Source organism: Trifolium pratense, linkage group LG4 (assembly GCF_020283565.1).
Source record: "Trifolium pratense cultivar HEN17-A07 linkage group LG4, ARS_RC_1.1, whole genome shotgun sequence".
In the NCBI taxonomy this organism is placed as follows: domain Eukaryota; kingdom Viridiplantae; phylum Streptophyta; class Magnoliopsida; order Fabales; family Fabaceae; genus Trifolium; species Trifolium pratense.
This window is the reverse complement of record NC_060062.1, coordinates 22,017,334-22,042,203: the sequence shown is the minus strand read 5'-3', so window position 1 is coordinate 22,042,203 and position 24,870 is coordinate 22,017,334. Positions and strand designations below refer to the sequence as shown.

The following is a 24,870-nucleotide window of genomic DNA, read 5'->3' as shown; positions in this document are numbered from 1 at the left end:
TTCAGCCATTTTTATTTGATTATAACCCGAGTACGCATCCATAAACGATAGTAATTTAAATCCTGATGAATTATCTACTAATTTGTCTATGTTAGGTAAAGGGTAAGCGTCTTTAGGGCAAGCCCTATTAAGATCGGTATAGTCAACACACATGCGCCATTTTCCATTCGATTTCTTAACAAGTACAACATTGGATAGCCAGGTGGTATACCTAGCTTCCGAAATGAAATTTGCCTCGAGGAGGTCTTTTACAGCTTTTTCGGCAGCCTCCGCTTTTTCGGGAGACTGCTTCCTACGCCGCTGAACAACGGCACTAGCCCTAGGATCTAAAGTCAGCTGGTGACAAGCGACCTCAGGGTCGATACCAGGCATCTCTGCAGCGCTCCAGGCGAACAGTTCAGCATTGTCCTTAAGGCAGGCGATCAGCTGCTTTTTGACCAAGTCAGGGAGTCCAGTTCCAATCTTGATCCCTTTGAGGGGGTCTCCGCCCAAGGGCACCAGTTCGAAATCTCCGTCCGGGATGGGGCGGTAGATTTTCTTTTCAGCATCGGCGAGGTCCTTCTGTTTTTCTTCTTGATGCTCCTTTTTTGTGAGTCGAGCATCGATGTCGACGGAACCTCCAACAGTGTTTACCCCCGGATTTTTCTTTTCAGTTTTCTTGGGGGTTGCCACAGTGCTCAGATTCTTCGCTGCAGCCTCGAAACATCTCCTCGCAGCGGCTATGTCGCCGTTGATGGTGGCGACCTGGCCGTCCAGTGTGTAGTATTTCAGCTTCAAGTGAACAGTGGACGACACAGCAAACAGCTCCGCTAAAGTAGTTCTGCCGATGATGCAGTTGTACAGCGAGGGACAGTCGACGACCATGAATTGCGTCCTCACGGATTTCATAGCCTTTTCCTCGCCGAAGGTAACGATGAGGTCCACGTATCCCCAAGGTTTGGTAGTCGACCCATTGAACCTCTGAAGGTCGGGTCCTACATATGGAACCAAGTTCTTCTCCGACAGCTGTAGAGTTTTGAATAGCCCCGAGTACATTACGTCGCACGAGCTCCCCTGATCTACGAGGATGCGGTGGACGTCGAAGTTTGCCATGCGAGCCCTCACCAACAGTGGTATCTGATAGTTTGGTGAGCCCCCAGGAACTTCTGATTTGTAGAAGGCCAGCGGGTCGGAGTCTCCCTCAGGTTTGGTGACGGTGATGGGAGTCACCGAGCAAACGTTTTCCAGCTCCTCGAACTTCCTTTTTACCGATCCGAGGGTGATTTTGTTTAGCCCTCCACCTGTTATCACCAGTGCTTTTGGGAAATTTTCCCATGAGCCATTCAGGTGGGCGTTGAAATGCCTTAGGAGCGCTCCCTCGTCTGACCCCGGGGATGGGAGTGGAATTTCAGGTGCTGAGATGGCAAGCGCCTGAGGGACGATGCCTCTGTTTTCCTGCTCGGGAACATCAATGGCCATTGCGACCTCTTGAGGCTCCCGCCTTTGTTGTTGTTGTTGTTGTTGTGCTTGTTCGTCGTTCTGAACATATCTTCGGGCATAACCCTTCTGTATCAGAATCTCGATGGCATCTTTTAAGTGGACACAGTCCTCAGTGACGTGTCCATGGCTTTTATGATAGCGACAAAATTTTGTCCTATCAGTATTTGCCTTCATGGGCTGCTGTCTCGGGAAGTGGATCCCAGCCTTTTTGAAGTCCGCAGCGGAGACTTCGGCGAAAATGCGATCTCTTGACACATTCAGCGGAGTATATGTTGTGAATTTTCCCCGAGGAGGTTTGGAATCTTTAATCCTTTCCTCCCTTTGCTTTTCGTTGCCTCTTCGCGAGGTTCCAGCTTCGTCCTTTTCATGGTTCCTGGTTTTTTCTTGACTTTTAGGCCTTCTTATATCTTTGGCCCTTTGTTTCTCCTCGTAGGTAATGTACTTCTTCGCTTTTTCGAAGAACGCATCCAGCGTTTTCGGCTCTTCGATACCGACAGCTTTAGCAAAGTCGCTGTCTGGATGTAATCCCCTGTCGAGGAGATACAGCTTCATGCTCTCATCGACCTTCACTTCAACGGCTGCCTTGTTGAACCGTTCGAGGTAGGCCCTTAGAGGCTCGTTCTCGCCTTGGATGATGGCCTCGAGGGTTGCTTCAGTTTTCGGGTGACGCCTCGAGGAAGTGAAGTGAGCCCGGAAGCGGGCGCACAGGTCCGACCAAGAGTCTATGGATCCTGGCGCCAAGCTCTTGTACCAAGCCATAGCGCCTTTCCTCAGAGTTGTGGGAAAGAGCTTACACTTGATAGAGCCTCGTACATTTCTGTACTCGAGGAGAGCTTCAAGATTTTCGATGTGCTCGTCCGGGTCTGTCGAGCCATCGTAGGTATCCATTGCCGGTGGTTTTTCGAGTCCGACCGGTAGGGGGAGTTCCCGGATCCTTCGGGAGAGGGGGCCTTGGTGATTGTCTCTCTCTTCCGGGGATCGGTTCCTTTGGCGACGAGGAGGGTTGTCCCTTCTAGGGGAATGTCTCCTCGGCGGGGTGGAGTTTCGAGATATAGCCTCGTTTCTCCTTTCGCTTCTGTGACGAGGTGGTGAGCGAGACCTGGAGTAGGTTCTGCTCCTCACTGGTGTGGGTGAACGGCGAGCTGGGCGAGCTTGCGCCGTGATCCTCGACTCGGCAATTGCGTCGATGCGACGGCTTTGTTGCTCGAGCCTTTGATTCTGCTGCTCAAATCGCTGGTTCTGTTGCAGCAGTAAGTCCGACTGGCGGTTGATTGCATTGACCAGCACAGCCATCATTTCTTGCATGGGAACGCCCGGAGGGATAGCCGCTGCCGGAGTCGCCTGTGGCGGGGTAGCCACAGGGATCTGCGGTTCTTCTGGGTTGTAGGGCTCGTAATGCGCGTTTTGCTCTCCCTGGCCATCTTCCGTTACGGAGGCGAATTGGCCGTCCCCTGGGTGGTACGCTGCGTAGTCCATCGGTGATCCATGGTTCTCCGCCACGTGCTCCGGGATTTGGTGGTTGTTAACGCCAGCCATTGGTCGTGAAAGGGTGTTTTGAGGAAGTTTTTTAGTTTTTGGTTTGAATAAACAGGGAAACTATGGTTCCCACAGACGGCGCCACTGATCGTGTTGACCAGAATGATGCGACTTCGCCGGCGTTTGCGGTGGTTGAGAGCGTTTGAGACCCCTGTTGGAGCGGAGGGGGGTTGTGTACCTGCAGGCACTCCGACGCTCAAGTCAGTATGTGTGTAAGGTTTTCTTAGCTATAGAATGCGTACCTTGCAAATGAAGTGGAGATGCATATATATAGCCCCCAGCGCTGGGCTAAGGCCCTTGATGGCATTAATGGCCATCAAGTGGCTGCCGGAAAACGGCTTGGAGGCCTTGATGTGCAGTAAATGCTCATCATTCCGGTTTACGGCCGTTACAATACGCAAGGGTATCTGACCGTTAGGACGTGCTCGGATGGTATGTGTGTTCGACACCCTCTGATGCTCGAGCTCTAAGCTCGGCCCAGAACAGATTTTATATCATTCACTTCACGCATCTATATATATGATATCCTAGAGTAGACTTGTCCATAAAAAAACAATTCTGGCTTCTACAATATAATTTGTTGTAAAATGTCTTATTTTAAAAAGCTTATATTAATTAACCTAGCATTAATGCTGTTTGTGATTCTCTTGTTTATCATGAAAGTGGATGCAACGTCAAGGCTACTATCGCTATCCAAAATTGAGCCACATCACGAAGCATGTAAGTAGTTAATTCAGTTCAACTGCATCAATTCATGTTTTTTATTTTTTTTAATCGAATTTCATTATTTAATTTTCTTTCTGTTCTGGGCCGAGCTTAGAGCTCGAGCATCAGAGTGTGTCGAACACACATACCATCCGAGCACGTCCTAACGGTCAGATACCCTTGCGTATTGTAACGGCCGTAAACCGGAATGATGAGCATTTACTGCACATCAAGGCCTCCAAGCCGTTTTCCGGCAGCCACTTGATGGCCATTAATGCCATCAAGGGCCTTAGCCCAGCGCTGGGGGCTATATATATGCATCTCCACTTCATTTGCAAGGTACGCATTCTATAGCTAAGAAAACCTTACACACATACTGACTTGAGCGTCGGAGTGCCTGCAGGTACACAACCCCCCTCCGCTCCAACAGGGGTCTCAAACGCTCTCAACCACCGCAAACGCCGGCGAAGTCGCATCATTCTGGTCAACACGATCAAAATCTTTTTGAGAGAGATATAAGCTTTCTCTCAAAACATTTTAGTCAACACTTTAAGAATGAATAAATCAATTAAGAGTTGCTGGACCGGAGTATTACCTAATTGACTAATAGAACTATCTCGCTCAGATCTTATGAGCTTAGTTATGTTGATAGAAACATTAATTACAAGTAATATATAAGAGTGGAGATTAAACTTAAGATTTCCTACTTATTTACTTTGAAAGTGAAGTTTGGACCACTTAACTACTTTAGTATGCATACATTTATTTATTGGTAAATTCTTTAGTAAATAAAAATACTTTATTTATTGTCAATTCTTTAACTAGTAAAAGAAATTAGGCTTAATTAATAAAATGGTCCCTTAAAGACATTTTTGGTTTCAGATTGGTCCCTTAAAGAAAAAAATGTCCAAATAGGTCCCTTAAAGAAAAAAAAAAGTCTGAATAGGTCCCTTAAAGACATCTCCGTTAATCAGTTTGGTCCCTAAAAAGAAGTCTAAATAGGACCAAACTGATTAACGGATATGTCTTTAAGGGACCTATTCGGACTTTTTTTTTCTTTAAGGGACCTATTTGGACCTTTTTTTCTTTAAGGGACCAATATGAAACCAAAAATATCTTTAAGGGTCCATTTTACTAATTAAGCGAAGAAATTATTGGTTGGTCAATTTTTTCATAATCTATGGGTCTCATATATAAGTATAAAGTTTAGCATCAAAAGACTCTTTTTTTTTTTTTGACAGAACCAAAAAGACATGTTATAATTCAATATTTTGCTCTGACCAATCAATCCATGTGACCAAGTCCATTAATGTAAGGTTAATTAATCATCTTAATCTAACACTCTTTTTTTTCAAATTTATTTGTCAACTCTTTGATATATACCTATTAATTAAAAAAAGTAGGGGGCTGCTACAGTTCAATGTCGTCAAAGGTTAGAATTCAATGTTTTGCAACGGACAATGATATTATGACATCATAAAATAAACTCATGTGACCAAGTCCGTAAATCTAAGGGTAGTTAATCATCTTAATTCTTAATCTAGCATTTTTTTTTTCCTTTCAAATTTATATGACCACTTTGACAACTAAATATTAAAAAAAGATAAAAATAGAGGGATGCTATCTATCAGTAACCTAAAATACCAAATAATATTTAGTGTTTTGCTATAACGATGAAATTGTGATAGTATGTCATAAACGAACTCATGCGATCCAGTCAATAATGTACATTGTCTTCCCTCGAAACATTTTAGTATGTACTCTTTCGGGTCTCAATTAAATTAATAAAAAAAATTAATTTTAGATTTATTTAATAACTAATGTGTTTGGTTTATATTATATGTTAGATACACTAATTATTCCATCAACGTAAAAAGTGAAATGTTACTTGTAATAGAGAACCGAGGGAGTATACTTTATTGGTCAACTTTTTTGTATAAGCAGCTAGTTTAGAGACCCATTGTTCGGGTTAGAGAGAAATTGCTATTTAAAAGGAAGAAATTATATTTTTGTTTTTCGAATTGAAAAATTCAAGGTGAAGGACCAACATTTCAGTACAAAACAGGTAGGACCTTAAACTTAAAAATCACATAGTTATTTATATTTATCTTCCTCCAAAAACATCAGAGAAGGACAGGAGGTTCTGGTTTTTTGGCTTCAAGTAGTAACACTTGGCGTGTAATGTGACCAGACAGGTTTCCTAGAAGTTGGTTATAACTTTATTTCTTTTTATACGGGCTTAATTAGTATAATGGTCCCTTAAAAATATTTTTGGTTTTACATTGGTCCCTTAAAGAAAAAAAAGGTCCGAATAGGTCCCTTAGAGAAAAAAATGTCCGAATAGGTCCCTTAAAGACATATCCGTTAATCAGTTTGGTCCTATTCGGACATGTTTTTAGGGACCAAACTGATTAACGGAAATGTCTTTAAGGGACTTATTCGGACCTTTTTTTCTTTAAGGGACATATTCGGACCTTTTTTTCTTTAAGGGATCAATCTGAAACCAAAAATATCTTTAAGGGACCATTTTACTAATTAAGTCATTTATTTATTTATTTTGGCTTTTGAGCATATGATTTGCCGAGAGTTCTACGACCCTTCATGGGTCCAGACTACTCTCATTATAAGGGTTGGTGCACCCCTAATACCCTTTTAATAAAAATATTTTGCTTATAAAAAAAATTATATAAAGTGAAATACAATATGTTCTTTAAAAACAAATAAATAAAGACATAGAAATTCAAATGTCTATTGTCATCGGCACTGGAGCCTAAGTTAAGTATATTATTGAGTTCACCTTTTAATTCAAAAAAGACAGAAGAAAGGAATACTGAACACTAAACTACCATATAACATATTAAGAACTACTTTTATTTTTCAAAAAATTAAATTTGATTTTAGCCAATATATTTTATAGGACAAGTGGTATGAATGGATTAGGTGGGATGGGTAGTTCAATTAGTTTAATTAATTGAGCTAAGAATTTGTCTATATAGTTTCGGCAAATCGTTTCCGCAAATGTAAGATTCTCATATCCATTAGCTTCAATAACTAAAGATCAAAAGTTCTTGCTTACATTAATACCAGCTCGATCATTAAATTTTAACCTCCTCTTCGATTGAGATGACCCCAAATTCTTGTTGCATCTAAAGTATCGTGCTTTAGTATGACTTAGTTCATGATAATGCGCAATAACAACTCATGTTCTTCATTTTGTTTCTGTTAAGAATCAAAAAGGCACTGCCATGCGTGGATGATTATTTTTGCGCGTGTTCGTTGAATTTCGTATATGGGTGGTTTGCACCATATTCCATATGGCAGAACTGTTATTTTTTCGGTTATAATCAAAACGAGAAAAGTGTAACATTAAGAAAATTTATATTGTTTACTCTGTACATGCATAACCAAATACTAGTGAATATCACACACAACCAAAGCTATCATGTTCATAAGATACACAACTAGTCAAACAAGTTCTTTTAAATGACGTCCATAAGATACAACTAGTTAAACAGGTTCTTTTAGGAATTATAGAAACAAAAAACTAGGTAAGAAAATGGTCAATCATATGTTGGATCACATCCGCGCCTTCTATATGTCTGGATGGATGTGTGACCTGTAAAATAGCATGCGTAAAATAGATGAAGAATAAATCGATGATAATGTCAAATATCAAATATTAAAAGGACACAATAACAAGAGTAGATTAAGACACAAACCTGGATGAGGCTATGAGCTTCAAACTTAACAAGGCCATTGTTGAAGCTGACATCCACTTTTTCCCATGCCACGGACGACAAACCTTTTAGCATCTCCTCTGAATATGTTCATTTTAGTTAAAAATCTTACAACTTGAACATGAAGAAATAGAAGACACGAGACTCTATTGTCCAATATAACATTTAATTTTCAGAGGACAGAATCATTCTCAAAACTGTTTCACATTTCTCGTGGTTTGACTACGCACTATAATTTAAAGCAAAAAAAGCAAAAAAAATTGGAGATATATTTTATAATATGTCTCGATCACAAGTTACACAACAAGTGCAGATAAAATGAACATCACGTTGCATTTGTTTTGGTGAAAAATGGGCATACCTTGTATATCATAAGATCTATTATTTTCCACTGGGTCGCAAGCTTGGCAATCCTCTTCGTACACAACATGTGGATATTCATTGTGGATACCGTCCCACTATCAGTCAAATATATAGTTTTACATCAGTAAATGTTAATGACTTATTCAATCGATTAGATAGCATTAAAAAATGTCAGTAAACATACTTGTTTGCGTGCAATATCACCTCTAATGGACGCGGTTCTCCAACCAACAACATCTAAAGTTTTTATAAAGGAAAACCTAATTAAAATAGTAGTATATGAAATAAGAAAGTTGAATACACTTGTGATTAGTAGAAAGATGTAGGAAATATATACAAAGGATACGGTCATTGATCACATTTGCATATACAACCCGGCGTTTGAAAGCACGCAATGCAGATCTGCAAGCAAGACATAGTCATTTCAAAAACCTAAAGATCCTTTAAAGGAGACAAACTCTATTAAAAAGTAACTGGACATAGATAAACAACATACATGAAATAACATTGATTAGAGTCAGTAACCATGCTTAGGAGCAAGGGATCTTTTTGCTCAGTGCCATCAGTAAGGAAAAGATGACGGCCTGTTTTTCCATCTGTCCAAGAAGCAATCTTTCTTGCAATTTTCTCAAGTTTAGTTTTTCCAAAAAGAATTGGCAACTGAAATTCAAAAACCAGTCGACAAGTTTAAATAATAATTAAAATACCAAAAACTTATGTGGTGCAAACTTAAACCACAAAAGAAATGCAGCTGTTTTCATATATCCAATATGCCTTTTCATGTAAGACCCTTTGCGCTAAAGCTTGGACAACAAGCATATGCAAATTCTACCTTATGTTAATACTTGGTCATTGAGACGTCGATACGCTGCCAGAACCAATTCTTAAACTATTACATGAAGGCACAAAATTGGTTTTTTATATCTCAAACACTTCCCAAAGAATGTGAGGAGGAAAGATTCTCACATTCATATTTCTTGCATTAAGGTTATAACCAAATGCACCCAAAAACTCAAAATAGAGCACAACTAAACAACTCCATACACACGTTCCTACCCCTATAGGACATTTAAGTTAATTTGTTAAAATATTATAGGTGCATGTGACCAATAAATCATGTGCTTCCTTACCCTTCCTTATCTATTATTCATTATCTAACTCTTCAATCAAAATTGTCCCCAAGCCCACTAAAATGAAACATATCAAATCCCATGGTGTAGCCTGACATATTAGTCACAAAATTTCTAACCCTTGACTTTATGGTGAAAATAATATACTTGAAATCTTACTTTACAAACACCTGGTGTTTATTAAGTAAGTCCAAAATACAAAATATGTATTTTCTGTAAGGGGACAAAGGATCGTGTGGCATTCATTACACACCAGAGGTAAGAATATACGCCATTACCAGCACACTAGAAGATAAAATACATCGCCAATACTCTCTTTAATCCCTATCACTATATTAAGGAAATAAAGTAAAGTTTAAGATCCAATTTTGGTACCTGCTTATGGCCACTTAACCCTAGATGAGGTGTGGCAAGTGTTATGAAATTCATCGCCCGTAAACCGCATATTGTACCAACTGAGTCCGCGTTACTCTCAGCATTGCTCGAGTTCTGCATAGGTTCAATTTCAGGTGTCTTATGCAACCGCCCAATCGCATATCGTGCCACCAGTCCTCCAACCGAGTATGCTAAAAAGGAGATTTTACGCAGATTTGACTTTCTTTCAATTACTTCAATGACCTAAGAGTTTAATCCCGGTTAATTCTCAATAGCAATAAAGATCATGTATGTAATAGCAATAAAGATCGTGTATGTAATGCAAAGATATACAATTATATAGGGTGAAGATCTCAAATACTACATTTCTTTGGTTAATATACACTGGTTTATATGAAGGTAAAATAAGACATGAAAACATATTTAAGCCTTATATATTAGATCGCATGAGGCAGTGTTGTCGATGGCGAATGAAGATAAATATATTATGCAGGGTCATATGCATTTATGTATTTATGTACGAATATTATGCATTTCTTCACAAATATTATGCATTTATGTACGATAAATATATTGTTTCATAGATTTGTTATAACATTAATTCCAGGGTCATATGATATCTTTGGTTTTTAAGAACTTCTCATGTTCATGTCGTATTGTGCAAATGAGGGAGTATTGTCGATGGCGGATAGAGGTCCATGGTGGAGGGCCAAAATCCCATCAAATCGGCGTTTTGTGTTGTCTTAATAGCAATATGGCAGAAAAACCCGCCATACAGGCTGATAGTTAGCATAACCAAGAGGCCGACTTCTTATTTGCCAATACATCACATATAACATTTCTTTCAAAAACAAAAGTATAAAATACTAACATTTTATCAATGCCCTATAAAAATAAAACATAAAAACTTTCAACAGGTAATGCCTTACCAGTGACAGAAATTATGTTAAGAGTTAAGACATAACTCAAGATTATCATCGATCAAACACAGTAACATTTATAATCATATCATACATGTCACAACTATATGGCAATATAATCTAAGGATAACTAACCTAGTGAAGATACAGTATATTGATTTTCACATGACATGAGGTTCATCAAACAAACCTCATATATAATTAGATACTAACCTCTCTTGCCAATCGCTCACCCATTATGTCCACACCATCTTTTGCCAGCTTACCTACATTCTGTTTGCTACCTGAGTGAAAGAAGATGGGGAAAATGTAAAATTATATGCAGAATTTAAAGGTCACCCTGGTTTCAACGAAATCAACTAATATTGCAAGCAATTAGCATAGTAGATGGCCCAATAGTCATTACTTATTAAGCATGGACACAAACACGGATATGACATGGATACTAACACGTCAACACCAATAATAATTTAAGAGAATAGAATAATTGAATGTAATCATAAATGTCGGTGTCGGACACTGACACATGGTCTAACATCAAGACGTGCCTACTTTGAGGAGTGTCCGTGTTTCATTGGTCATTATACAAAGCCAAGAAAAATAAATTTAAACATTCCAAGTGCACCAAATCAATAGTGAAAAATTTAGGATACATTGTTTTTAACAATTTCTTAAAACCATCTCCACAATCAATAAGAGTAATGCAAATTAGTCATTATAAAATATTCAACTAGATCAAAGACATACATAAATACCATTGGCAAATTTCAGTTGCTTCAAGTTCAAAGTAAAAAAACAAATAACATAACTAAAATAATTTTCTAGAAAAGAAAAGAGAGAAACATGGTCTTACGGTGAACAAAAACCTTATCCGGGAACACTGTAACAAATTGCTCTGTCGCAAACATCCAATCTTTTGCACTACAGAATTACACAAAATAATATTTAGAAATTATTCTACAATTCTACATTCATTCACTTTAAGCAACAATACAATAAATAATAGTATGAAGTGTTGTCAAAATACCTTCCACCCGTTCCATTTACCATGACAATGAGATGGTCCACGGAGGAGGAGGAGGAGGAGGACGAGGAGGAGGAGGAGGAGGAATAATTGGAATCATCGTCGTACTCCATTGGGTTAACGGAAGAGGGTGAGTAGTAGTAGTAGCAGTAGAGTAGTGAAGAACGGAAAAGGTGAGGAGTAAAGACAAGTTTTTTTTGTCAAGATGGCTAGAAAATTTATAAGGAGAATAAATGGAGTTTTTCGGATTTGAACTCGGGTTCCTGCACATTTAGTGCGATATCTCTATTAACTGAACTAAGCTCACGGGAACATATCCAAAATTTTTTGATTTTAAACTAAAGTATTTTATGTAGGTCTACGCATAATTGTACAGATTGATCTATCGAGATAATTTAAGAAGGAAAAAAATATATATAAAATAGTCCCCGACTTTACAACTTATCAGACATTTTATTTAAAATGACCAAAGAATTGCACATTGAGAAACTAAAATAATTGTTTCGCTGATAATTTAATTAAGATTTATTTAAAGAGGTTACCTCCCTTGATGAATGTTTTTTTTATAGGCAACAATTAAGAATACAAATTCATGATCAAATTATTAAGATGTTCAATTTCTACTTAATAGCTATCTTTTGTTATCTTTAAAAGGGACAAATATGTTGGTGGTCCATATAAATATTCAAAGTTTGTTTTTAGTCTTTCAAAAAGATTTCTTCGATTATAAGTCCTCAAAAAATTTATGTTTCCACAATTAGTCCTGCCATCAAATGCCATTAACGGAGTTGACGCGGCAAAATTTAATACTAGATGTGTCAAGTGACATACACGTGTCAATTTTTAATACATCATATCTTTATAGATTTTTTTTTTTTTGGAAAAGATAAAATTATAGGAAAACTTTATAGAATATATATATATATATAGAAACGCCGTTTACTAAGAATCAGTCATCGCAGCTTTAGTTGTGAGTTAATGCGTTTTGACAGTGACGGTCGTGGGTTTAAAACTTGTCTCTTTTTTGACTAAATAAAAGATATTCATTCATTCAAATTGATAAGAGTACATCGATACAATACAAATCAAAATCGCTAAAAACAAAAAGGATGAATCTGCGAACAAACTCACAGCATCCGTGTTAATAGCATCAAACGGCATATTGCAAAAGCCTACATATTTGACTATATTGAAGTTTCCGGAACATTCATGTCGCCGGATCTGTAGCGTTGATGGTACAAAAGTCATTAATTGGATCTGCACTGGATCAACCTTAATCTTCAAACCTGAAACAAATGAACACCGCACAAAGACGGGACAACAATACTCCGCACTAAGACGGGACAACAATACTCCGCACTAAGACGGGACAACAATACTGAAAATCAAAACAAAGGATAAAATCGCAAAGATGAAAACAAAACTATAAGACTTAAACTATGTGAAAATCACTTATTTGTATTAAAAAGCAAGAAGAAAAAAATGTAAAGGGGTGATTTTAGGCCAAAAATTGACCTAAAACCACCCCTCTATGGGTGAGAGAAGAAGAAGAAACTCAAAAAGAGTTTTAGGGCCGGCAAGAAAGACTCCTTGTAAAAAACGTTCTTAGAAGTGGAATTAAGTTAATTTGGATTTATAGTTCTTCATAAAAGAAAAAACATTACATCAACTAGAAATAAGTTTAATACGGCAAGAAAAAACTTGTCTCTTTTAATCTTATAAAACCAATTTATTAATTTTTATATGGTGAAATACAACCATCCATGTGTAATAAATATTGCCACCTGAGCACTATTTGATCAAAATAAGTCAAAATTGAAATGAGATTACCAAGTGTAAATGAGGATAAAACTGAGGGGTTATTATTGGACAATTGAAATTAATATGGTCAAAATCGTATAATTGAAAATTTTATATGATTGAAACTGAAACTGTATTTAAGTCTTGTATTTAATAAATAATTTAGAAGTTTAAGTTTGTTTTAAAAGATACATTAGTTTGTCTTTTATTAGAATTGTTAGATAATTAAATAAATAATATAGAAATTTAAGTTAGTTTTAGCACTTGAGCATTATATTTGTTCGTACGTATAAGCACTTGAGCATCGATTGGGGGAGTACAACTGAAATGGCCATCTAATTTATCTGGCCTTAATTCCATTAATATGTATTTCTTGATAATGTTATTTAGAGTGTTTCTAATGCTATGTAATGAATAAAGTTCTTTATGCATGATTTCAAATATTACATAGTAAATTCTTTTTTACTTTTTGCATTAATTATAAATTCTCTTTGTTTAATGTGTGTTTTGTTGGTGTGTATATAAATATCAAAAATCAAGATTTAGTACAAAAAATTTAGATTATAAGCAATATACCAAAAATAAAAAACTAATAAAGGTAAGAGACAAATAAATAAAAAATGACATGAAAAACCAAGTTCAATCATCAACAATGGGGAACCTCCCAATCAGCGACGATGTAACTCAAGGTTGACCCCTCCACTCCGCTTTATCGGCACCAGCACAAAATAGGTTCTACTTCCCACTCATAAAGAGAGCATGTGTGACCATGATTCTTACCACTGAATCATTTCCAAGAGTAGAGTTTAATCGTATCTACCAGTTGCTCAACAGAAGTGGACTGTCTAGAGAAGATAAGATCATTGTGAGATAACCATATGGACCACACAACAACATGCTAAACTAAAGTCAAAACCATACAAAACTCTCCTACAAGCCCTCATGCCTAAAAGAAGCATCGTAATGACCAAACAAATCTCTCGGTATCACAACCTCCCAACCTAACCACCTAGCGGTAGAACACCACACAAAGGACAAGACTGCGTACACGTAACAAACAAGTGGACCGAACACTCCCCGTACACAGATGGTACCTCTAGGATCTGGTAATATCCCCATGCCTAAAGAGATTAACCCGAGTTTGGATCCTATCTTGGAGGAGCTGCCACGAGAAAACCAACTATAACCTTCAAAGGAGCCAAAAACATTCAAACTTTGGCCAAAATACCAACCTCTTCAAGTAAGCCGACTTGTAAGGTTCAACATTATTATTAATGAGATGAAATAATTTGACTTTAAAAAAAAGTTTAGTGCAAAGTAAGTTAATTTTTGGGTTTTTTTGTTTAATAAAAACTCTTTTTTTTTAAGAGTTTAATACTTTAATTGATATATATCAGCGGTATAAATATTATTGATTTCAATTTTTTTTGAAAGGAAATTTACAATGTTATTTAATAAAAATCATCAATTTAATATATCATACAATTCATTTCAGTATATATTTTTTAAGAAATACAATTATTATTTGAATGCATATGCTAATAACATGAAGAAAAAAAATTATAATAAAAAAATAACATGAAAATAAAAATATAAAATAGTAGAGGGTTTTATTGATAGAAATAGTAGGATGGATATACAGTACTAGGTTTTTAGGTCTATCGCAGTTGCTCATGTCATGTTCATCCCTCCCCTCTCTAATTAATTACATTAAATTAAAAACAGTGAAATTTTGAAAAAGAAAAGAACCGTTGTAACCCACCCACTCATTTCCAACCCCAAGTGAAGGAAACTCGTGCTTTTTTTTTATTTTTATTTTTAACTCATGCTTATCCTATCCTAGGACAACAAAGACTATAAAGAAAAGAAATCTCCAAGTTCTCCCATGTCCCCATCTTCTAATAAATCTTTTTGTTTTTATACGTAAAATACTTTTTTATATTATTTCTCAATATATTTCCTTAAAAATAATAATTCTCCTTTTTAGCTTTGTTTAGGATAAATCTACAACGTGTTACTTCAAGTAATGATGCTAAACAAAGTGATCTACTATATTAATTAGGTGAATAATAATAAGGTGCAAGTGGGAAGGTCAGAGGTGATTCAAAATAATAACTAAAGCATGCATAGAGCAAAAATGGGTGACAAATAAATGAAAAAATATTTATTTTTGCGACAAACCAATTTAAATATTTGTTCACCAACAAATGACAAGGCACATGCTTAGGTGTAGTAGTTGGTAAAAAGTTAATAATAATAATAATAATAATAATAATAATAATAATAATAATAATAATAATAATAATAATAGGAGTTAATAAAAATAAATATATAATTTTAAAATGAGTTTAATTCATAGTATTCACTGATGGTGTAAAATAGTTTTACACGATCGTCCAATAAATAATCATCTTTTTGCCATGTCATGTCAAGAAAGTGAGGTGATGTGGCAGAAAACATTGTTGATATTTGTTGACCGTGTAAAATCATTTTACACCGTCGGTGCATCGTTTTGAAATATATCATATAAGTATAACACAACAATTGCATTATCATTCAGTCTCAACTCAAAACCACCGTTTCCTTCTTTTCATTCTCTCTAAGTTAAGAGGAAAACAATTCTAAGCTTTTCTTCCTTGCTTGCTAACTCCATATAAAAAAAAAAAATGACACCTCTAATTTTAAAATCTTTCTTATTATTATTATTATTATTATTACCCACCACTATGTGTTACGATTACGAATTTCTAGTCCTAGCTTTGCAGTGGCCAATCACCACTTGTAAGCCACCAAACAATTGTGTGAAAAATCTTCCTGAGAATCTATCGATCCTTGGTTTATGGCCAAGTGCAAGGAAACCACCCTATCCGGTAAATTGCAAGGGAGACAATTTAAAACCAGAAATGGTATGTTTTTTAATCTTAGACATTTTTTTTTTTTATGTTTTGTTTTAATATAGAATCTTAGACATTTTTTTTTTATGCTTTGTTTTAATTTTGGCAAAAATAATTCATATTAAAATTAATTCTTGTAATTTTTTTAATTTTTTTTAATGTCCCTTGAAATAAGATTCAAAATGAATACTACATATTAAGGATATGTTTTGAAAGCCCTCTTTTCAAAAACTGTTTCCAATTTTATCGTTTTAAAAACTAAAAAATATAATTGGTTATAGTTTTTTTTGAACATTGCTGGTTATAGTTGTTTTTGGTGTTTACCACCATTTTTAATCTGGTTCGGGCGTCAGTTCTGACACAGGTTATAATTGTTTTGTTTTTTAAAAACTGTTTTTAAAAATTAATTTATACAACACTCAAACTAAATATTGCATATATTTGCATAATTAAAAATATATTAATGCCTTTTTAGTTTTTAATTAATCAACTTAATCATTTAATTAATTCTTAAAAATAAATTAGTAATCAACTTATAATCATTTATTTTATTTGTTATTTTTTTTCAAGGTTGAACCAATTGTGAATAGACTAGAGAATGATTGGCCAAATTTCAAATATGGTGAAAGTGATTTTTCACTATGGGAAATGGAATGGAATAGACATGGAAAATGTTCTTTGGACATTTTCCATAATCAAATAAGCTATTTTCAAACAACATTAAGGTTAAATTCACAGGCTGATATTATGAAGATACTCACCAAGAATAATATTATGCCTAATGACACAACATTATATAACACACAACAAATTATTGATTCCATAACTAATGATCTTGGAGCACCTCAACTGGAGTGCAGTGAATCTAACCCTCCAGAGTTAATGGAAATTAGAATATGTTATGCTCGTAATTTATCGTTAATTAATTGTCCATATAAGCACTTAAACATTGATTGTGGAGTACAACTTAAATGGCCATCTAATTCATCTGATCTTTTGGTCAAAAAAAATTCATCTGATCTTAATTCCATTAATTTGTACTTCTTGATCATGTTATTTATAGTGTTTATAATGTTATGTAATGAATAAAGTTCTTTATGTATGATTTCAAATATTTCATTGTAATTTCTATTTTATTTTTTGCATTAGTTATAAATTATGTTTGTGTGTTGGATTCTGCTTAGCAGGTGTTTAATATACCTAGCTCTCCTCTTTTTATTTTTTGTGCATATGATTAAGTATTTTAATAAATTATATATGATGATTAAAAAAAGTTGAGACAATTCGACTTAAAGTCAAAACTGATGAAACAGTAAAACTATAAATAATTAGATAAAAGAAACAAGGATTTTGTTTAAGTGATGAGTAGAGGTATACGAATAATATTACATGTAACCAAATTCTTTTCTTTTCATTTTTTTTTGTCTAAAAAAATTATTTTCTTTTTTGTGGTTGTTTGTTACCATGTTCATTAATTAGACATACACACTAGCTACAAAGCTAATCATCACATGTGACTGTAGTCAATAAATTGAATTAAAAGACAAAGTTAGAAGGAAAATAAATTGGTCAGAAAAAGTAATATTTTTAATATTGAGGAGTAATTTTTTTTCCTCTTTTACAAGATTACGGTCACAAACTCACAATCACAAATTTTCTTATACCCACGTCTTAGCTGAGCGTAACTAAAAGTAGCCGCAAGTATATAGCAATTTTCTTGTAGTGTATAAAGAACCACTTATACATATTTTTGTTTTTCTTTCTATAATTTTGAAGTTTTGAGATTACTTCTTACATCTTATATATACATTTTCACTTCAATATAACCATATAATCTAACTCCAAAGGTGATACAAACAATCACATAAGAAAAGTCGATTAAAAAATAGAAACAACCCTGGACAGGTATAAAACAAAATAGTAACAATCACTACCACAGTTAGGGTGTAATTGGACCAGTTTGAATCAATTTTTGGTGAATCTAGTGTCTGAACCAATCAATTCTCAATTGGTTTGGTTTGGTTCGATTTTTGGTGTTTTTCAAAAATAAAACTGAACCAAACTAATTGGTTAGTTATTTGTGATCTTAATGTAAATATGTGATTTGGTTCCTTATATTTGAAGTATTTTTTTATGTTTATGATTTATTCCCGTTCTTAATGTTTTCTCGACATGAAACTCTGAAATTAATCTTTTGATTTAGGGACCGCTAGACATAAACTTCTTATTTGAGAGACATGTAATAAACTCATTTATGGAATCCAATTCTAAGACATAGGGTTAGTTATAATCACAAATACTATTATTGAGCCATAATCCGTAATGTTGTTATAGTTGATTAACTGAGCTAGATATCGAAAGTTACAATTATAACTATTATACTTATTGATATACTCAAGGCGGAATTAGAATAGAAAATTCATATTCAGCTCGTTTATCATGTGCTTCGCCACTGCCTCCTGCCTCCGGTCTCCGTCCGTCATAGAGACAGCATTCTTACTCCATATTCTTCTCCACACACTACCATTCACCGCCTCGATCACCCTCGTGACCAAACCTCGGTGGGAGAATTTCAATATCTTTCAATGAAATTTATGAAGCATAGTACTAGTACATAATATGTCAAATTTTACCTTGATTTTAATATTCATCGAAACTTTGTCAAAAATTAATAATTCATTAATAATTAGCTATACTTGTCGCATATTCAAAATCCACTGTTTTAGCATGTTCTGTTAAAATAAAGGGAATAGAGAGGACAACAACGAGGTTTGGTCAGAGAGGTTGTGTGTGCGTGGAGAAGAATGGAAGGAGGATACCGCCTATATGTGATGGACGGCGTGGTGGACGGTGGCGCCGGATGAAAAGATGATGGTAGTAGGAGGAGGAGGAGTGTACGTGTTCAACACAAATTCAAATATTACAACAACAACAACAACAACAACAACAAAAAAAAAAGACCAAATCCTATTTCAAAATTATTAATACTCTTTTTTTTGTTTACCATATAGTCAACAAAGATCGAACCTTAAGATCTCATGCATACTACTTAAATTTTTTACCATTAAACCAAACTTAGTAGCTTAAATTATTTTTACTCTTTAACTGAACAAATAGTAAATGTCATTTCACCTAAAAATAAAATAAAATCATATCCAAATACATAAACAAATCCATGCCAATAATAAAAAAGATTACCAGAAATTCACCACTACCAATTGCAATTGGCAGAGATGAATTTACCTCATCTTATCACTACCACAAGACACTAAAATCACATATAATATTTTATATTTTGTCAAAAAAGAATCACATAAAATATTTATGTTGGCATGTAGTATACTTAAAATTAACTACTCACTGAATGAAACAAAGTTGGAAGAGGCCAAAAAATGTTGGTAGGTTTAGACTCTAAATTCTTTAAGTTGAAACAAAAAGTCTTGCTTTGAAAATTTGTTAAATGTCTTTTGGATCCTAATTTTCCAAGATGTCTAGGACTAATACTATGTTTATGTCTTTTTGAAAAGTTAAATTTATGGAATTTTAAATGACATCTAAAAATTCCCATAAAAATTATACCAAAAAAAAAAATTCCCATAAAAAAAATGACACTTAAAAGCTATGAATTTAAAATTCATTTCTCTCATATATTTCAAAATTTTCAAATTGATCCTTATATATATATATTTTTTAAAAATTGCAAATTGACCACTAGAATTGTAAATTGTGTCCTAAATTTTTTTCAAATTATAAAAATTATATTATATATGACCTGAAGATGGAATATCAAACTTTTTCCACTTATTCATAAAATTATGATCATTATTCGACTTTTAAGAAAACACTATGTATTTACTATTTTTTATCTTTACAACTTAGACAAATTAATAATTTTCTTTTACATTCATGGTGTTGACATACGTCTAGATAAAAATCAAAACCATACTAGTTAATAGGAATTGTGTCACACTCATCCTAGTTTCCGCCAGTTTTATATTTAATATTTATCTCATGCAATGCAACTATATTATGCCAAATTACTTGCTATATATGCTATTGCAGGTCATTTAAAGTCTCTCAACATACTTGCAGTTGCAGAAAATTCCAAAATCACTTTCCATGCACCACCCACTTACCTATTATTTACCTACCGTGAATATAGAGTGATTGAGTGTGCCTTATTAAGTGTTTTAAATGCAAATTATCCTCTATATAAAATCTACTATAAGGATCCATATGTTTCAAGAATTTTCTAATTAGTGACTCAATAGATAATTTTATGGTATGTTTCAAAAAAAAGGGCATTCCCATTTTTTATGATGTTTTTAAAAAAATGAACTTCATCTGAAAACATGTTTAACTTTTTACAATTGCTCAATTTTGACCATTCAAATTTTATTTGCTCAATTTTTGGCTCGCATGTTTACTTGCTTTTGCATTTTGCAGTCTCTTAACTTTTTGACTGAAAATTGTTTATGTGCATTTTTAAATTAAAAAAGTGTTTTTAAATATTTTTTAAAAAGAGTTTATAAAATAATAAAATAATTTAAAAATATTGTTCATAAAATCATATGTAAATTTGGTGACTGCGGTTTGTTCATAAGTACCCTAATTCAAAACATCAAAGATTTCCACCATTTTAAATACTAATATCTAAATTCAAATTTATAGTCTAATTAATTTCTCATATTCACAAATTTTTCATATTTAGTTACCACACAAATTCCTTATACATACACTTTCAAAATTCATAAACAATATACAATAAAAATTTGTGAATGTTATCTAGTGTCATAAATATGCAAAACATGTTATTCATGGTGTCAGTTTGGTTGGAGTATAAATTAATTCTGATTCAATTGTATATATTAAGTGACACTTTTAAAATTTTGTTGAATGTCTTTTGTATCCTATAATAATTATATTATATATATGACCTGAAGTTCGAATATGAAATTATGATCATTATTCTTACTTTTAAGAAATTAAAACACTGAGTTAAACTGAAATCATGAGTTATATAGTATTATATATTTACTACTATTATTTATCTTTATAACTTAGAAAAATTAATAATTTTACTATTTAACATTGGATATCATGAGTCAATAAAACTTAGACGACTTTTACAATTATATCCTTGGTTTCTTTTACATTCATGGTGTTGACGTTGTAACGCCCCAAAAATTAGAATTCATTTTATTTAATTATTTAGTTGTTGTGGTGTTGATTTTCTTATTGTGGTGTTGATTGACGATGTTTATGTGGTGTTGATTGACGATGTTTATTTAATTATTTTGTGGCGAATATTTAAATAATTGATAAATAAAAATAATGACGTTGCTAATTAAAAAATAAAATAAAAAGGTGTTGGAAGCATAGAGGTGGTGTAGATAGAAAAATGATAGAGAAAGGGATAAATGGGAAGAAACATAATTTTTTTTTTTTTTTGGTCAGGTAGCCTAGTGGCTTGAAATTCCACCTTTAAAGATGGATAAGTGGAGTGTCCAGGGTTCGAACCCTGGCTCCTGCATATAAAATGCTGATGTCCCAACCAATTGAGCTAAGCTCATGGGGACATTTTAATAATAATAATAATAATAATAATGTCACATTTTAATAATAATAATAATAATAATAATAATGTAGTTGTCTATTGGCATTATTAGTTGATAGAAGAAGTATGATGATTCATAACAAAAACAAACACACAAAAAATAGTGTTAGTGAGTGAGAGAAGAGAAAGAGCTCGTGGGAGAGTGAAGAGAAGCAAGGGAAGGAAGAGTTTAACCTCAATATAGGGAATTCACTGCACTCCAAGTAAGGGAGCTTTATACTCTTGAAATTCTAAATTCAATAGGCATATTTGCTCTATTTATTATTGTGTGTGTGTTTGAGTTGTTCTTATACTACCTAGTTCTATTATATGATGATGTTGATGTTATTTTGTTGTCTTTGTTTGATTTTGCTTGAATTTGAGATGCTACTATGATGATGATGATGATGATGATGATGATGTACTCTGTTAATTGAATAAATTCGTGTCTTGGTTGTTACTGATTCTGAGTGTGGGTTTCGTTGGTTTCATCCATGGTGAGGTTTAAAGAAAAGAGATTAAAATCATAAAAGTTGAGAAAAATAGGATTGAGTTGTTAATCCATGAAACTTGAGTTTTTGTGTTGTTTCAAGAGTCTAAACAATTACTAAAACGATTATGGGATCTTTCTAAGTCAAAAGGATATCAAAACCGAAGCTTTTGAACAACCATTAATGAAGTTTTTTTTAAAAAAATTCGTGTGAAGCTTTTGTTATGTAAAACATTCGATTCGAGTGTCTTTTCTAAAAATAAATATCGGGTATCTTCCTAGAATTCAATGACGATCAAAACGGTATAAAGAACGTCAATTTCCGTTGAGAAATGAGGGAGAACCGACCGGGTCAAATTGCGGGTCGTCGTGACCCGTTTTCCTGCAACCGGGTGAAGGAGATGATGAACAGTGCGCGAATGGCCTCGCCCACTCGCAGCACCGGCGCGTGAGGGCGCGTGGGAGGGCAGGGAGGACCCGTTTTCAAAAATTGTTTTTACAGAAAAATAGTAAATAATTTTCTTGAACTTTTGTTACCTATTTGGTAATTTTTGGACACTCGTAGCTATTTTTAATTAATTATTTGGAGTAAAAAGGTGATTAAAAATATTATAATTTCGTGCAAATTTCCCAAAATTCTATGTAGGGTATTTTGAATATTTTGGAACCCTCTGGTGTATCTCACTCTCCCTGGTTTTATATAATATTAAGGATTTGAATTTATTTCACAATTGTTATTAATTAAATTGATTTAAAATTCATACCTTTCGTTGATAAACTAAACCGAGTTAAATTTGGTTAAAGGTTCTGTTAAGACGAGTAATAAGTTGTTGTCCTGAGAGGAGTGAATGACTAATTGAGTTATTAAATTTTAGTTGGCGTTGTAATCGAGTTACTACTAATTGTTGTGTATCGATGTTGTTTTAAGCCGTTGTTCGTTTATAGTAATTGTGTTGTCGACTTGTTGGTTTGTTGAATAATGATGTTGAGCTACGTGGTTATAACGATGTTGAATTATCTAGTTTAATGATGTTGGAGTTGTGCCGAAATTATGATGTTGTAATTGTCGTTGTTGTTGTAGTTGTTTATCGACGTTGTTTATTTATGTTGTTATAATGATGATGTAGTTGTCTATTGAAGTTGTTAAATGATGTTGTCTATTGACGTTGCTTATTATAACATGACATGCATTCATTCATGTGTTCAATGACGTTGCTTATTGAAGTTGTATATATGATGTTGAAAATGACGTTGCTTAATGAAGTTGAAAATGACGTTGCTCATAATGATGTTGATCCTCCATGATGTAAAATCGGAAATGACGTTGCTATTGGTACCACATGCATGTAGCGAGTCTAGACGCATTGCATGCATTTTAATTATATTTCTTTATTTAAATGTTGTTGTTATTTCTCTTTATTTAATTAACGATTGATGATTGTGGTTGACTGATGAATGTGCGCGGTCATCCGCTTAGGTGATCTTGTTGTTTATGATGTTGTTAGTTATTGATTTATTTTAATTCAGTTACTTTCTTGATGTATTTTGACTCACCTTTACATTCCCCCTTCTGGCTTGGCCCTACGGTGTGCAACCGTAGATTTTCAGGTAGGAGACGAATCATAGATGGTGTGTTCGGATAGCTGTTGCTTTGCTATTTATTTGGAGTCGCTCTGTTAGGATGTTGTTGGGAGAAACCTTTATTTAATTATGTTGTTAAATTTTTATAACAATTGAGTTATGTCACTTGATTCAGTATTTTCAATTCGGACTTTGAAACTTATATTATTTTTGTATTTTCCGCTGCATGATTTTTAATCATTTGAGGAATTAGTTAATTGGAGTAAGTGTGAAATCCTTATTAAATAAATGAAATTAACTTTTTCGAAAATAAAATAAAGGGTAAATTATGGGTGTTACAAAAGTCATATGTCTAGATAAAAATCAAAACCATACTACGTACATAGTTAATAGGAATTGTGTCACCCTCATCACATGCATAGAAGCGGCAGAAATAATTAATGTAACAGAAACCTCTTCATGTCATGGTCATTGGTCATCATCATATACTCCCTCCGTCCCAAAATATAAGGGAAAATTGGTCAACCAAAGTTGATGTATCTAGTCCAAATTTTTAACCAAATACATCAACTTTCTTTGACCAATTTTCCCTTATATTTTGGGACAGAGTAGTATATGTATAACTACACTAATTAACTTCAACTACCAAAATTATTGTTGCTCATTTACTTTCACTAATGTTGACTTTAAAAAGTTTCTGTGAATTAAATAATACTAAATAATTTTCTGAGAAATTATTTTTACGGAAAATATTTTGAGAAATAATACTAAATATTTTTACATATATTTGGAGATTTCTTTTCTTTATTAAAAAAATATATATCAAAAAACAAGAGTTTTATTAAAAAATGAAAACACAAAATTTAATTACTTTGCACTCTAGCTGAAGTATAGTAGTGAAGTGAAGAAGGATAGAGTAGTTGTATTATGATATGCACTCTAGTTGGCAACTGGTATAGAAATTAACTAGTAAGTTGCATTCAAAACACTTATTTGATAACTCTATAGTCTATAGATTGTAGCATAGAAGCAGTCGGTAGGTGCATCGATCTTTGAGTAAATAATGGGAAGTTGCTTTTGAAAGCAGCAGGTGAGAGTAAAAGAGCAACAGTAATTTTTTACATTATAGTAAGTTGGGGAAAGACTATTACACTAGGCTTTGTCTAAAATTCAAGAAATTACTTAGAAATATAATATTGATAATTTTATACATCTTTGCGTTCATTTATTGTCAATATTT

At 33.8% G+C, this 24,870-nt stretch overlaps 2 protein-coding genes and 1 long non-coding RNA gene across 3 annotated transcripts; 2 read left to right on the top strand and 1 right to left on the bottom strand.

The window, feature by feature from the left end:
- Nucleotides 1-7,089: 7,089 nt before the first annotated feature.
- Nucleotides 7,090-11,451, bottom strand: LOC123919477 (lipid droplet phospholipase 1-like). The gene is made up of 10 exons (XM_045971397.1): nt 11,273-11,451; nt 11,099-11,166; nt 10,459-10,529; nt 9,326-9,568; nt 8,317-8,480; nt 8,167-8,222; nt 8,005-8,057; nt 7,819-7,915; nt 7,440-7,537; nt 7,090-7,336 (listed from the first exon to the last, which is right to left on the bottom strand). The coding sequence occupies exons 1-10, from the start codon at nt 11,380-11,382 to the stop codon at nt 7,265-7,267; spliced, it is 1,032 nt and encodes a 343-aa protein (XP_045827353.1). The 5' UTR covers nt 11,383-11,451; the 3' UTR covers nt 7,090-7,264.
- A 4,333-nt stretch (nt 11,452-15,784) lies between these two features.
- LOC123922291 (ribonuclease Oy-like) lies at nt 15,785-17,052 on the top strand. The gene is made up of 2 exons (XM_045975020.1): nt 15,785-15,975; nt 16,534-17,052. Exons 1-2 carry the CDS (start codon nt 15,796-15,798, stop codon nt 17,050-17,052), a joined length of 699 nt encoding a protein of 232 aa, XP_045830976.1. The 5' UTR covers nt 15,785-15,795.
- Nucleotides 17,053-21,656: 4,604 nt separating this feature from the next.
- LOC123919481 lies at nt 21,657-23,882 on the top strand. The gene is made up of 2 exons (XR_006813220.1): nt 21,657-21,783; nt 23,650-23,882. It is a non-coding gene; the product is annotated as an uncharacterized LOC123919481 (long non-coding RNA).
- Nucleotides 23,883-24,870: the final 988 nt, after the last annotated feature.

What these genes read in the sequence shown, in the direction of transcription:
- LOC123919477 (XM_045971397.1), bottom strand. Translation starts at nt 11,382, where the DNA reads ATGGAGTACGACGATGATTCCAATTATTCCTCCTCCTCCTCCTCCTCG. An exon ending in GGATAAGGTTTTTGTTCACC is followed by an intron (nt 10,530 to 11,098) that starts GTAAGACCATGT and finishes TCTTTCACTCAG; the next exon opens with GTAGCAAACAGAATGTAGGT. An exon ending in AAGCTCATAGCCTCATCCAG is followed by an intron (nt 7,337 to 7,439) that starts GTTTGTGTCTTA and finishes GCTATTTTACAG; the next exon opens with GTCACACATCCATCCAGACA.
- LOC123922291 (XM_045975020.1), top strand. Translation starts at nt 15,796, where the DNA reads ATGTGTTACGATTACGAATTTCTAGTCCTAGCTTTGCAGTGGCCAATC. An exon ending in ACAATTTAAAACCAGAAATG is followed by an intron (nt 15,976 to 16,533) that starts GTATGTTTTTTA and finishes TTTTTTTTCAAG; the next exon opens with GTTGAACCAATTGTGAATAG.